Raw genomic sequence first — 16143 nt, 5'->3', positions numbered from 1 at the left:
CATATGTTGGAGAGGATGTGAATTGGGGAACATTCTTCCTTGCTAGTGGGATGCAAACTTGTATAGCCATTTTGGAAGTCAGTATACCAATTTCTCAGAAAATTGGGAATCAATCTACCTCAAGACTTAGCAATATCAAGCTATGCTCATAGCAGTGTTGTTTGTAATAGCCAGAAACTGGAAACAACCTAGATGCCTCTAAACTGAAGAATGGATAAAGAAAATGTGGTATCTTTATGCAAAGGAGTATTTCTCAGCTGTAAAAACAATGACATCATGAAATTTTTAGGCAAATGGATGAAACTAGGAAAAAAATTCATCCCAAGTGAGTATGTACTTGGATGTACAAACATGGTACGTACTCACTCATAAGTGGATACTTGATGTAAAGCCAAGGAGAACCAGGCTACAGTCCACAGCCCCAGAGAAGCTAGGTAACTGGGAAGACCCGAAGAAGGATGCATGAATTTCCCTGGGAAGGGGAAATAAATGAGATCTTTTGGATAAACTACAGGTGGGGGTAATGGGAGGGGTATGTGAGGGTTTGGGGGAATGGGTTGGCTGATTTGGGGGAAGCATGGAGAGTGACAGCAATGAGAGAGATATCTTGATATAGGGAGCTATTATGGGATTAGGGAGAAACCTGTTGCCAGGGAAACTTCTCAGGAATCCACAAGGATGACCCCAGATAAGACTCCTAGCAATAGTGGAGAACATACGTGAACTAGCTGTCTCCTATAATCAGAGTGGTGGCTACCCTAATTGTCATCAGACAGCCTTCATCCAGTAACTAAAGCAAGCAGATGCAGAGCTCCACAGCCAAGCACTGGGCTGAGCATGAGGAGTCCAGCTGAAGAGAGGGAATAGGAATTGTATGAGCAAGGGGATCAAGATCTTGATGGGAAAACCCACAAAAGCTAGCTGATCTGAGCTGGGAGCTACCGATTCTGGATCACAAGACTCATGGACTCTGGGGTTGACAAGCCCTCTACATGTGGGTGACAGTTGTGTAGCTTGGTCTGTCTGTGGAGTTCCTCGCAGTGGGATCAGGACCTATCCCTGACACGTGAGCTGGGATGTTTGGAACCTATTCCCCATGCCAGGACAAGTCACCCAGCCTTGATGCAGGGATGAAGAGCTTATTCCTGACTCAACTTGATATGTTATGTTTTGTTGACTTTTATGGGAGTCCTGTCCCTTTCTGAAGGGAGGAGGAGTGGATGGAGGAAGACAAGAGGTGGGGGAGGGAACTGAAAGAGAGGAGGGAGGGGTAACTGTGGTTGGTATGTAGTATCAATGAAAAAATTTAATAAAAATAATATATAATATGAAGAACAGCCTAATGTATTCTTAGGCTTTTTCATGTTCTCTTCATAAATTTTCAAATCTAGCAGAAGGAATATGTGCCTGGAAATCCATTTGATGTCAGACATTGGCGCACCACAGTGGTCTGGCATTTGGGCCTGACTTTGGAGGAGCAGAAGGAAGACTTGCCCATGCAACATTCTGGCTTACTTCCAAATCATAGCAACCTGGTTACTTAGCACTGAGTGAGTGGAGACCAATGTCAGGCAGTACCTGCTCCCTCACGTCTGTCTTCTGCATTCTTGCCCAACCTCCCTGTCTTCAACGCTGACTTCCTGTCCTCTCCTCCAGATCCACATTCGTCATTCCCACAAGGTCTAGTTCAATCCAGTTTCCTTCATCCCATGTTAAGAGCCACCACCTTGCCTTCTTCAGAGTTCTTAAAGCTACACCAATTCATTTTACAACGGCAAAAGGAGGGAGTGGCGGAAAGTTGGGATGGATTGATTTCACATGCTGTTTATTTTTCCTATTTACATATTCTTGAGTTATTCCTTTCCTTTCTAGCCCACGAGGGCATCTCTTTCCCCATCCTGCACACATGGGAGCCACATTCTCCTCCCACTTAAAGACTTTATATCTTACTCGCTCTCTCTTCTGCATAATCTAATTCTCCCCCTACTGTGTCGTTTCTATGGCATATGAACATATTCCTGTAACTCCTGCCTGTAAACAGACTGCCAACAAAGTGTCCTCTATGTCCTGTTACCCCTTTCCGGATAGATACTGACAGTGTTTCTGCTGGTAACTTGGCAAAACTTCTGGAACGACCACCTAATATTTGCTACAGATTCCATAGGTGGCAAACTTTTCCAATTCATTTCAACACTTGACACCCTGTCCCCAGGTGCCTCTTGTTACAATCACCAATCATGCCCAGCATTGCTAAAGGCAGTGGCTTGCTCCTGGACCTCATCTGACTTCTCAGCAGAATGGACACTGCTGACAAGTCCCTCTTTCCGGAAGGGACTTCCTTCTCCTCAGGTGATGGCTAGTTTGAACTGTCAAACTGATACAATATATCGTCTTGCAGACAGTGGGCGGGAAGACAGGTCTGTTGGGTATTGTCTTGATTATGCTAATAGATGTGGCAAGACCTAGCCCACTGTGGGTGGCACTATTCCCTGGCCAGGGGATCTTAGACTGCCAATGTGTAATGAGCAAATTAAACAATAAAAAGCTTGCAAACATTCATTTCTCTCTGCTTTTGACTATGATGTCATGTGCTTATTTGCTTCAAGTTCTGGCTACTTTGACTTTCTGAAAATAATGGGCTGACACCTGGAATGTTGAGCTAAAGCAAACTCTTGCCCCTCTAAGTCACAATTGTCCCCATCACCTGGCTGATGATGTCCAGCTGTCTTGGATTTCCCTTGGGTCCTTCTGTCCTTCAGGTTGTCCCACCCAGGATCTTTGTTCCCTCTCCCTGGACCTTTCCCCAGTTTTTTCTGCTCTTCTCTTCTGGCTTTAGGTCAAATGTCACCTCTCCAGAGTGGCTTTTCACCCAGCCATGCTATCACTTATTCTTATTTCCTTCATAGTCTTGGAGTTTTGAGGACTTTCTTGGGTCCTTCTTATTCTTCTTCTCCTCATCTCCTCATTCTTTTAGTTCTTGTTCTGCCTTCTTCCTTTCTTCCATCTTTCCTTCTTATCTTCTATCCTCCCTCCTTCCCTCCCTTTCTCCTTTCCTTCCTTCCCTCCTTCCTTCCTTCCTTCCTTCCTTCCTTCCTTCCTTCCTTCCTTCTTTCCTTCCTTCCTTCTCCTCCTCCTTCTTGAGTGTGAGCTTCAGAATACCTATGTGTTCATTATTGTGAACTTCAGGTTGGGACCAGTACCTGTTTCATAGCAGTTATTAAACATACAAGTGAGGACGGCCAACAAAAGTACTTTGTCCTGAAAATTCTGTGAAAGCAGAGCCAGGCAGGGATCATAGCAGCCCCAGGGATAATAAGAATTTCTTCTTCATTTTTTTTTTCTGGAGCAGCGAAGAAGAGGCAGATTGCTTGGGTTTGAATCTGACTCACAGGTGAGCATGGGTGCACATATGCACACGTGTGCGCATACACACACACACACACATACACATGATCATTATTTAGTCTCTTCAATTTGTTTCCTCAACTATCAACCCATAATTTTACTATTCTGTTGTTGATATTGCTATTACTATTCATGTGTTCATGCATACCCTTCACAGCACATATGCCATAGCACGTGTGTGGAGGTTGAGGGAAAACTCTTGGGTTTCCCTTCTCTTCTGCTATATGGGTTCAAAATCATATTGTCAGGCTTGGCAGCAAGTGAACCTACCTACCTACTCTGCTGTCCTGTGGGCCCGACCAGTGGGATATGACAATTTCCAGCTAATAGGTTTTGAAATATTCATGGAAAGATTTTGTTGATATTAAAAATGCCACAACTTCTCTACTTCTGGTAGACCTCTAGCAGCTCCTTGTGTGTGTGGTATTAGCAAGGCCTGCATGTAATCAGTGCTGGAATTAGTGAAGGCAAACATTTCTTCCTTGGACTCTGAGTGAGACTAAGAATGTGTCTGAGCTTGGCTCCTATCTCATGTCATTCTTCTCAGGGATACATATATACTGAAAATTTCACTTAAAACTTTAATATTTATCCTCAATTAACAAGTCAGTGTTAGTCAATTTCTGTAGTAGTTTATCTTAGGAAGATGAATCTTACTGGCTTCTTACCTTGTTTCACCCAGCTCCCTTATCCTCCCTTAATCCATCCAAGGTCACACACTATCTAAATGCACAAAAACTGGTGACCAGAGAGGTTAGTGAGTATCCTGGGAAAATTGCACATAGGAAAAAAAATCCAATTTATTTCTAGCAAGTCTCCAAGGAAACGAGACATTGCATTTTAAGGAGTTTGGAACAAACAGAGATCAGAACCTGCAAGCAGGTTTCTTTCAGTCTTCTCGCTGTGCTTGAAAATGCCAAGAGAAGTTCACTATACTGCCCGTCCGTTAGTGACACTTGCTAATAATTCATTATGAAAGAAGAATTCTCTTTGTCATCAAATTTTCACCATGGAAGCACTTTTAAATATTTACCAGTACAGTGGCGTGGCTAAGATCAGGCACTTTAAATTGGAGGAACCCTCTCAACATTTCTAGGTCTGTTTCTCATTTGTAAAATGGAAAATCGGAGAAATGCCTCCAAGAACGGACAGTGAAGCTTAAAGAAATTTATCTGCGTGCATGTGTGTGTGTGTGTGCGTGCGTGCTTCACAAGTGTCATACAGGTCATAGGCATCACTCACACAATGTTTGCTTTTATTAAGAGGACAAGTTGCTAGAGGTCCCTGTAAACACTCATGCGAAGTGGAAAGTCCTTTCAAAAGCAAAGGTACCAGTTTTTAGTCAGCCTTACTGTTGCTTTTTAAACTCTTTTGCTGGTTCTTGAAGGAGCTCTGGACAAAAGTTCAGATCTTATTTTCTTTAGCTTTAGCTATGAAGAAGTATAATGTAATTAGACAAAAATAGCTGAAAACTGAAGATCAACGTAGTAGAGGCTTCAAGTATTTCCATGCTTGTTTGAGATTGTAGCTATTATTTTAAGAAGCATCTGATTTATGGGATAGCCATGAAATTGTAGATTTAAAGGCAATCTGAGAAGTGTGGTGCTTAAAACACTTCCAATTATTTAGAACTATTGGTACTGATCCAAAAATATTATTTAAACTATAATATTTTGGTAATCAAGTTTTCCAATTTCACAAGGCTTGGTTTTATTTTTAAAAAAGATCAATGACTGGACAATAGAATTATTCCATTCTCTCAAACTGCTCTTACAGCATCAGCTTTTGAAACCATCTGCACCAACCCATTCAAGTTCTTAGTTAATTAGTGGAAATAAGGGAGCCCTAACAAAAACAAAAAAACAAAAAACAAACAAAAACAACAACACAGTGCTCAAAGTTAGTAAAAAAAATGAAAACATTTCAAAAAACTCATCACTTCTAATTCCCATGAGTAAATAACTTCCTAAATCTTTTATAACTTTGGATGATACAGTGTTTCAATTACATTTTCATACTTCATTTACTTGAGGAGAGAAGAACTAAATTGGGTTCTTTATATTGTAAATAAATTCAAGTTAAATGTGGCAGAGAGGAAAAGGAACTAACGGATGCCTGCCTAGGTGTCAGAACCAGTCAAGTGAGAATGAAATGTAATTCAAGAACTGTTCAGGAGAAATGAGGTTTGGTTTGACCCACACCACCACAGCGCTGTTTGCTCTGGAAAATTACATCCACGGGACTGCAGGGATGTCTGGAGGACAGCCAGAAGACCACTCCCATTTCCCCCCACCACACCCCACTTGCCTTCAATGAACACCTCTGCAGATGTGGTGTCTGAGCCGCTGGGGTTTGTAGCCAGACACGAGTAGCGACCTGTGTCGTCCTCAAAGGCTTCAGCAATGACTAAGGTGTGTAGCTCCGCGCCGTCGCCGTGGATCTGAATGTCAGGACTGTTGAACAGTTCCTTCCCTTCACAGAACCATCTGCAGGACAAACAGACGACAGCAGGATGGGTGAGGCACAGAATAAGGCAGAGGCTGCGTGCTAACGAAGCAAGGCTCATGCTATGCCGGAAGATGTTTGCTCGGTAAACCTAGACCGTGAAATTAATGACTAGACACACCTACCCCACGAAGATGTTCTTTGTCAAGCATCTTGCACATTATAGTAACCTTAAAATAAGTGACCTTGTTGAACTTGTAAAGACTGTTTTGATTATAATCTTAAGGAACTAAAACCCAAAGTGTCTTATAACATGTTTTATAATGTAGGACTTCCATGATCATTACAATTTTACCTATTACTCTTATCTAAGGAAGAGCATAAAAGGAATATAAACTTGATGTTTAAACTATTGGCAATGCTTAGGAAATATGGTCATTAAAGCAATGTGAATTGACCAGCAAGACTTCTGAGCACTGAGCAGCCCAGGATCGAATGCGTTCATACTCCTGATTTTCACAGTAGTTTCAAGCTGGCGGTTTTGCTCTCTACGATGGAGAGAGAAAGAGAAGCGAGCTGTAATTCATTCTTGCTAGTTGATACTTTCCTTTCTAGGCCAAGATGGTGCGGCAGGAGGCTGTGGCTGATTGCAAACACCTTTCCCTCAAACCTGCTAGTGTGACGTATTCTTAAGAACCACGGAAACATGCTTGTTTAAGCTAAGAAGCCAGGAGATTCTGGAAGCATGTTTTCAGTTCAGCTCTTAATAACACTAAGAAATTTGCTCTGAGTCTGATAGTCTATAAAATTCTCTGGGCTTCACATCCTTTTGTGAAAATAAGACAAGACTGGGGACTAATTATTTTATCTGGAGTTACGGGGTGCAGGTCCATATTTAATTTGAAAACAAAGTCAGTGAAGCAAAGGCCTTGCAGATTCTCAGAATGCCAATCCAGAAGCCATACTAAAAGCCACATGCTGCTACTTACAGAGCAGAATTTAAAAATAGAACAGAATGAACCTACACCATGCACTGTTCTATGTAGTGAGGCTCACATCATTTTGGGGCAGTCTTTCTTAATTCTGGGGCACTGTGTGATTGTTCTTGTCTGCATGAAGTCTTAGAGATTCATCCAGGCTAAAGCTATGTCACATCCCCTTCATTCTCTCCTTTTACAGTCGTAGTCCAGCTTGCTACCTACAAGCACTAAGTGTGGTGTTGGCTTTCATTGATCACGCTAGTTCTCTTTCTGATCAATGGTAAATTACATGTCTGTCATCAGACTAATAATTCTCCTGAATTTCTTCCACTGGTCACTTCTTGAACCTTGGGTCTGTTATTGATGGCTTCCTAGTGACTTTCCCCTTAGTTTTATTTTCTATTGTTTTGTTTTATGATAAACTTCTGTTTCTGTCCAATATTCTAGGGGCTCACTACCTGCTACACAGCCCTCAAGGTTACTCTCCAACCATTTTTACCCACACCTTCCCTTCTTCGGATTTCTTTTTTGGTCCTTTGCATTAATTCTTGTGACAAAAAAAAAAAACAACCCTCAGAGGCTTGCTTAACAGACAAAGCCTTCACTGAACATGCAACTTTTAAGTGTTGTTTATGAGAAAAGCGTGGAACCATGTTTGATAAACTCTGAAACTAATTGTGGAGTTTGCCTGTCTTTTCTGGCATTAGTTGGTTCTGGCGTTAGTTGGTTTTGGCTTCCAGGAAAAAAGAAATAAACACAACATTAAGGGAAAAGGAAAAATGGGAAGGTAGGGGATCTTTAAGAAGACGATGATGATATCCATGGGAGGCCTTTGACAGCTACACGAGTGTGTATGCAGAATCTCACCCTCTAACGCTGCAAGTGAGAGCCTGCAAACCTGTTTTAACATGGCTGCCAGCAAATCTTACCTTTCCCACTTTAGAACTGGCTGAGAGGGAACATCAGAAGAAGATACTGAAAATGACAATAACCTAAAACTTTTCAGTCAATCTTTAATTTTTCATCCAATCATATATTTCCTTGTGGCTGTGACTGTTATATGCCAGTGGAGTCAGGAAGGAGTCACACTTGACTGTCCAGTGCTGAAACTCTCATTCTTTACTTTCTAGGAAATGTCCACTGGTGCCTGATTTTAGTTTCTCATACTGTAGACCTGGGGGCAGCTGCCGCAGCACTACCTGGGAGTTTGTTAGACACACAGAATCCTGACCCTCTTCCTAAGTCTACCATCACTGAGCGTCTCTGAGTGCTTCCACGTGAACGCACCTTTAAGTCTGGATCTAAGAACCTTGCCCTGATTCTCCATCCTAAAGCCACTGGACTTCACCTCTCAGGTCTCTTGCAAGGGGGCACATTCACGGTTCTGCTCTTCCCATCCGTCCTTCAAACCTTTGACTATCACTTCAGTTATTTGACAATTGATCACAACTACTTTTGAAAAGTTTCTTTTATTTTATACATATGAGTGCTTTGCCTGCATGTCTTTACGTGTACACACGCATGTTTGGTACATGTGGTGGCCATAAGAGGGGGTCAGATCCCCTGGAACTGGGGTCATGAATGGTTGTAAGGCACCATGTACAGCAGGGAATTGTCTACTGTAAGAGGACCAAATGCTCCAAACCACAGAGACATCTCTGCAGCCCCACTTACTCCTATGTTTTTATATCTTCTGTATTATTTTCTTCTATCATTCTCCAAAATTTAATGTATTTATATCTCATTTCTCTAGCTAGAAAATGGACTATGTTTTTATTAGTACAAAATAATGGATTTTATTGGGATAATTGCATACTACATGGTAATTTCATAATATGTATAATGTGTACTTTCAGAATGCATTATAACATATTTTGGCCTTATGCCCTCTTTGTTCCCTCTCTCTGATTATTTTTTTTACATAAGGTCTCACTTAATAAATAACTCAGGCTGACCTGGAACTTAGAATGATCCTCCTGCTTCAGCCTCCCGAGTGTGCCAGGATTACAGGACTAAGTCACTATGCCTGGATTAATTTCTTTTCCCTCCCAATTCTTATCCACCTTTCTTACATGAACTCCTTCTTGACTGCAAAATTAAATGAAATTAGAACAATTTCTTGTTGATCTACAGTGTCCAGCATAGTCATGGGTCACACATTACTCTGTACTCACTCAGCCTTTGAGATTTGCTATCCGTGTTTCTTGTCAAATGCTCTGAGAAGGCCTGCAGAAAAATCCTCTATAATGTTGTCTGATCTAGCATTTCCTAAATATAACAGACCATAGGATTCTCATTAATACCTACTAAAAGCCCATATGCATATTATAGGATGATTTTCTAGAATATTAATTTCACAGAACTGGTGTAGGAGGTCCTTCTCTCTATGTGTTGCTTTCATTGGTTGAATAAAGAAATTGTCTTGGCCTTTTGATAGGGCAGAACTTAGGTAGGCTGAGAAGACAGAACTGAATTCTAGGAGAAAGAAAGCAGAGCCAGGGAGAACCACCATGGAACTGCCAGGTCAGACATACTGAATCTTTCCTGCTAAGCCATAACCTCGTGGTGACATACAGATTATTGGAAATGAGTTGAATCAAGATGTGAGAGTTAGCCAATAAGAGGCAGGTCAGGCAGTGTTTAAATGAATACAGTTTCTGTGTGATTATTTCGGGGCTTAAGCTAGCCGGGTGGCCGGGAAGAACAAGCAGCCTGCTCACCCTACTACACAGAGCTTGTATTTTTAAAAAACTAATTATAAGGTAATAATGATAAGTGTAAGATTAAAAGAAAAAAATCTGACAAGCATAATGCACAATACCTGAAATATACCTTAAAGAGAAGACAGTTCATATGTCAAAGATGTCAAAGCCAGATAGGTGCTTTCTTTGCCACATAATAGACTTAATACCTTGTGTTCATCAAGACTATTGTACTTAGTATTTAATATTAAAGGCATGCAATATTACACACAAACACAGACATGCACATGCACACACACACATACATACACACACACACACATACACACTATTTTTTAGGGGGTGAGATCTTTGAGACAAGCTCTTTTGTAGTCCAGGCTGACCTCAACTTACTCTCTCAACTCAGTACATTCTAAGGTTGGCCCTGAACTCCTGATCTTCCCCTTTCTGCTTCCCAAGTGCTGATGCCGCAGGCACGTGTCATCCCTCACACTCATATTGAAATCAGTTATTCCTGTGTCTTCCTATTATATTAAATTCAAGTTTCTTCTGAGTTTATGACTTGGTCTTTTAAACATTTTCACTGGGCTTTATCAGCAGAGTATTCAGTGTGCGGAGTGTATTATACACAACTTTTATTTTCTGTACTTCTGTTGCTATGGCATCTGGAGAGACTGTCCTTCCTAGGGTTAGCCAGTACCTAGAGATCTGAAACTGGTCTGCAAGCTTGCCTTTAATATGCAAATGAGCCAACCAAGAGCACCTGTTCCAGTCACCTTTCCATGGGGCTTTCACTGAAAAGTAGGGAAGGACCCTGTTTCTAGGAACCCACTGACTCATCCTGCCACTGATTTCCATCCTTACTAAAGAAACTGTCACAGTGGCTTCTACCCACAGATTCTCTGTCCTCTTTGGCCTTGGAGTTGACTTGGTTCTCCTTCCTGTGACATGGTGTTGTGTCCTCCTTTTGTGAACTATAAGTATAAATGATCTCCTCCTTCCCCCTCTCCCTTCTCAGTTCTTTCCTATAGGGTCTCAATATACTGTCCTGCCTAGCCTTTAACCAGGAGATCTCCTACCTCAGCCTCCCTAGTAATAAACTACCTTCTAACCGCTATAAGTTCCTGGCTGGTTGGCCTCACAATGGCTGACATTTCAAAACTGAGACCATCACCGGTGCATTAATAAAACAAGTGTATAAAAGTTGAAAGGCCTGAACGGATAGTTTAAATCATACCAATGTCCTAGATTTTGCTTTAGAATGTTTATGCCAAGAAGTTCATGCACTCTGACCAAGTCAAGCTGAAGTGTACTTTACAAGCATAAACTTAAAACAATGTAGTTAGTGCGTGCATGCGTGCATCGGGAAAGGAGACCAGCCTTGTCCAGGCTTCATGTAGCTAGTAGCAGACGTAAATGACCTTCTTTGCTGAGCTAAAAGAACCTTTGATTTTTGACGTCCTGACAACCCACATTAGATGGGATGTGTGCTATAGCCATGTTTGTTTAGTTAAGTTTGCACAAAGTCATAATTCTAACAGCTTCCTGGCAAGGACTCAGCACATTCCGTATGTACAGAGGAGGTGAAAGCCGGGTCTGTTGACCAAATGCTGACCTCCTAAGTTTTCTCCCACACTGAACTCTCATTGCTAGAGGAGTTTAAGGAAACCAACGCTGGCATAGTAAACTACCTTGAAAGGCACGGCTGCGGCAGTGACACTGCTACCCCACCCCCTGCCCCGTTCTTTGGCAGACATCACTAATCAATCAGTATGATGTAAGGGATCAGAACCCTCAGCAAAGCTGTTTGGGCAGACTACAAAGCACATGAAGTCAAAGCTTAGAGTGACACATGCCTTCCATCCTAAGCGTGGTCTCATTCTAGAGAGCATGGCCTCCCATTCCTTTGGATCTTCAAAGCCCATTCTGTTCATGATGAGGTAAGGCCAACATGGGGGACTGGGAGAGAGGGGAGCCGGATGGAAACATGCAGCTAACCAAGAGTCAACTTTTTTCTTCTTCCAAACTTGAATTCTAAGAGTTCATTTATCTAGTGAGTAACATACTAGAAGGCACATTGGAAAACTAGAGTCTTGGCATTGCCAGCTTCAACCACACTCAGAATTTCTCTTCAGCCCACAAATTCTTTTCTTGTGTATGTGGTACATGTGTTCATATATGTCCTTGTTCTTGTGCAAATGTCTGCTTATATCAGCTGGAGGTTTACATTGAGTATCTTCCCTACAGCTCTTTAGATTTTGAGGCAGCGTCTCTCGCTCAATCTGTAGCACGCTGATTGGCTAGACTGGTTGGCCAATGAGCTTTGTGGATATGTCTGTCTCCATGGCCACAGCATGGGTCTCACAGCTGCATTATGCTGTGCCAGCTTTTCAGACAAGTGCACAGATTCAAACTCGAGCCCTCATGGTTGCGCACCAGGCACGTTTACCCTCGGAAGCACCTACTTTGCTTTTGAGACAGTTTTGTTGGTAGCCCAGGCTGGTCTCAGGCTCCTTGTTTCTGAGGTTACAGATGCCTCCAACATGCTTGGCCACACTTTGAATTTTTTTATATAAAGAAAAATCATTAAAATATACAAGTGAAATCATGTAGTTGCAGCAAACCGGTGATATAGTTATTTTTAAATGAGCATATTTAAAAGTAATATAATCAAATTACGGGGAAAAGTGAATATATGTCAAATGACTATTACACATTGTGTGCTTTGCATGTGAGACCTCACTGCAGGTAGGAACATTGCATGTACGACCTTACGCTAGTCTCACAACAACCTTGTGAAGTCATTGTGGTTGTGTTGTTAGATACAAGTGACTCTTGTTTATCTACAGTAATGAGAAGGAGGATCATGGACAATTAAATATAGATAATCTCCATTTCCTTCAGTGCTCTTATCTCCACCTTTCATTAAGTTTTCGACCCTGGATATAAACATGTGTTAACAAAGTTTCCTGATTTCAACTTTCTAAGCTCTGACCCAGCTGGTGCACAGTAGAGAGCCCAAGAGAGCTGAAGAAGCCAACCTTGAGAGATTAGATTAGGTGCTAAATCCCCCAACAAAAGAATGAAGGGGTGTGGATGTACGAGCTAACCTGGTGAGGCATTGTCGGACTCCAAGGCCATGCACAGGATGTGAGAATAATTTTTCATTATATAAAATATAATGAAATAAAATGTTTAGGGTTAAGGCCTATAGTCGTGGTCATTCATTTATTCAGTAGTTTGTCCGCCAACTCTTTATTTGTTCACGGAGAGGCCTATTTACCTGCACTTCCATTGAGAAATGCCCGGGAACACTGGTATCAATTAACCTGCCTAAAGGCCAATGGGTGGGAATGACAGCTAAAGACATAAAACAAACAAACAAACAAAACGCAGCATCTAAGGAGTTTGTGTTCCTTCTAGGTTGTAAGGACACACAGACACCTTCAAAAATCTTTCCAAAAAATGGTTATGGATTGATACTTACAGATTAAAAAACCTGCTTTGGAGAGAGGGCTTTGGTCAAGACCAACTTTCTGAAGAGAGGATAATGGAGACACAATTCACAATGCTCTCTGTTAGTCACAAGGGAACGTAGACCATAGGAAGAAGAAGAACTGCAGTATTAAAGGTTTATAGGAAGTGTACTCAATATTTATTCTATTCTGTGCTAGGTTTTGAGTGAAGTTTTTATGTATATGGTTCTTTTTGCTGCACAATGTCCCTTGGTACCTAGGATCTTCCACACATTCTAACCTAAAAATGTGATTATGCCAAACATCTAAGGTTCATATGATGGATGATGGCAGCAGCAAGAAGAGGTTGGACTGAAATCTAAGAAGATGTTTTACATAGAACAGTTCCTTGTTTCATTATTTACTTTCTGTATTGCAAAGCGAGGTTTAGGGGACAACTGATTTTCTGTGAATTCAAGACTATCTTTCTGCACTCTGGGCTTGTGCTCAGGTAAAGGTCAGAGAGGGTGAGAGGCGGAATAAAGTCAGGGGGCTGCAGCTGCTTCTGAGCAGGAGGCTGTCCTTGAAAACCGCTCGCCTCCTCCATTCTTGGGTGGAGAAGACAATTTAAACATTTACCTCCCTAAATAGTCTTCCTTTTGCTCTGGCAACTGGCGCTGGGGCTCAAAGTGTCATGTTGGAGCAAATGCTCAGAACACTCAGATGTTTCTAAACAGAGCTTGGAAGATGGACTTTCATGAGGATAAACCAACTGATAAAATGAGAGGAACCAGCAAACACACCAATGAAGCGAATAGACACTTCCCGGTTCTAACCTCCAATGGTTTATGCTTTAAACACTCGTATACCGCATCACTTGGCTATGAGTTGATGGGTAATCCCATTCTATTGCTATACCATTTAGCAAGAAATATCTATTTTACGAGCGGCCATTTCTTCTGACCATTTTTATTTTATGGAACCACAACTACGCATCTCAGAAATATTTTGTGTGCCACATTTTAAACACGTGGCTTTTAAGATGAAACAAATTTGATTTATAAAAGGCAAAAAGCTTCACTAGCGAATCTTAACTAATGCTCTCCAATGTTGCTAAACAAAGTGGTAAATCAAAGAAACCAGTTAATGGAAACAAGAAGATGTGTACTGAATAAAACCGTCTGAAAACAGTTGAGATTGTATGTTTTCATCTGCATCACTTTCTTTGGGTTCGTGGGAAAGGAACGTTATTTGGAAAAGATGTCTCTCTTGCTTTTTTTTTTCTTAAATTCTCTTTCTTTGCGACTTCATTGGCTCCTGAAATAATTTCTCTTCCAAGGTGTGCCGACGCTAACCTCAGGGAGCAAGTCGAGCCCTTGCGCTGCGCTCTCCCTAACTCCACCTGCTTTGTTGAAGCCCAGGTCTGTAGAAAACTAAAACAACCACTTCTCCATCATCACTATAATGAAAATAAGAAGAAGGGAAACCTCAGAAAGACGCAGGAAATCATAACCAGTTCAGCTTATGATTTCCAGGTGGCCCATTCACCTTCGGGAACGGTAGGGCTCGGCCATGAACAGGAGACCCACAGAATCAAAAAGCAAGCTAGGCCCTGCATGAGCTTTGTTTGTGCCTGAACTCACTGTTAGACCATTGCCATCTGTCAGCTCTGCATTTTGTACAGCCTCAGTTAAACACCAATTAATTTTTATGGAGTAATTTTTGTCTTGTCACCAAAGATTTCTTAATTTTTCACATGTGCTCATATTAACCACAAGATGTACCCTGTTTATTCTGTCATGTGGATTTATGGGCTGACCGGGCTGAAATGAGTTCTTGTTTAAATTTACTATGGCTATAATTTCATGATTGCTTAGCTTGAAGGCCAATAGCTAAATCTATGTGGTCAACAGATGTACTTTAACCTGACCATCCAAAAGGGACCAATAAACAAACTGGCTTTTTGAAATTCAAGGCCTAGGAAAATCAGATAAGATAGATTATAAACCTAAAAAGTCATGGCTGGCCATTCTTTTTTTCAATATTCACTTTATCTCCTTAGGGGGAAAAAGAAAAACTGAAAACAAAACAAAACAAACAAACAAACAAACAGCAACAAAAAGAGGACAATAGGATTGAACCACTGAGATAAGATTAAACTTGGAGAAGGATTTTATTTTGTTTTGCCCATGAGTGACAGTTTTGTGGCTGTAGATTATGAACACAGAGTTATTTTGTTGCTGTCCTTCCAAAACAACTATAAAAATACTCAAGTTAAATCTACACCAAATATTTATGCTGCCAGAAGCTGTTAAAAATTCTTAGAGTGCTCCTAATATTTTCCACACCGGTGGCACAGTAGATAGGACCTGGTATGGGAGTTTGCAGCCTTGGTTCTTACCGTGTCTGGCCTATGGAGTCACTCAGGCTACTGTGATCCTGTGGTTCTCCAGTTTGGGGGTGGACGTTAATATCTTGTGAATCCTGAGCAATGAATTTGACTAGTGTGTCCTCCACTGGGCCCCAAGAAACTGGTTTTGCTACAGCTTAACAGACAATGCTGGAAAGTTCTCCAGCCAGAGCAATTTACAAAACACTGGATTCAACAAAAACTAAGCATCTATTTCCACTCTGGGACTTTCTAGAGCTGGAACTGGGCCAGCCTGCAATCTCTCTAGGAGGGAAATATGGCAGGCGTCATTCTCAATCATCTTTGACCGAGGAACACGTGTTTCGAGAATTACATTGAAGGACCAGGGCAGTGTGAGACACATTTTGACAAAATGTAAACTGAACAATCGCTAAGATCCTCTCTTACACAGTGATAATGGCATTTAGTACCTGGCATAGATTTTAAATAAAAGGGTGTGTGGTGGGGGATGGGTAAGGTTCTCAGCCCCTATGTCATTCAATCACAGACTTTTCGAGTCACACCTGTTATCTTAAAAAATCCAGCTCATTCTCACCACTTCTCTACGCGAGCACACAAATAAGTCGGCATGACCCAACAGGCTGTGCTTCAAAGCCACCTACACTGAAAATTTGTACAAAATGCTTCCAAGCCTTCAAAGCGGGGAAGGAATGGATTACAGAGCCTGGGAATGAGACATCGCAGGCATAAACAGGGCACGAGGTGCGGACTCAGCTATTCTGCTG

The 16143-nt window shown here is 41.6% G+C and overlaps 1 protein-coding gene across 5 annotated transcripts in view; it reads right to left on the bottom strand.

Moving 5' to 3' along the window:
* Positions 1-16143, bottom strand: part of Palld (palladin, cytoskeletal associated protein) — a 374662-nt gene that overhangs the window by 206882 nt on the left and 151637 nt on the right. For all 5 annotated transcript variants that reach the window (XM_087900784.1, XM_087900785.1, XM_087900787.1 and 2 more), the window contains one exon: positions 5713-5891. In XM_087900784.1, the coding sequence (XP_087756910.1) occupies positions 5713-5891 (179 nt within the window). The remainder of the gene's footprint in view (positions 1-5712; positions 5892-16143) is intronic.

Source organism: Myodes glareolus, chromosome 23 (genome assembly GCF_982192425.1).
Source record: "Myodes glareolus chromosome 23, mMyoGla1.1, whole genome shotgun sequence".
Lineage (NCBI taxonomy): Eukaryota > Metazoa > Chordata > Mammalia > Rodentia > Cricetidae > Myodes > Myodes glareolus.
Note: the sequence above shows the minus strand (reverse complement) of the source record. Positions and strands in the feature narration are given on the sequence as shown.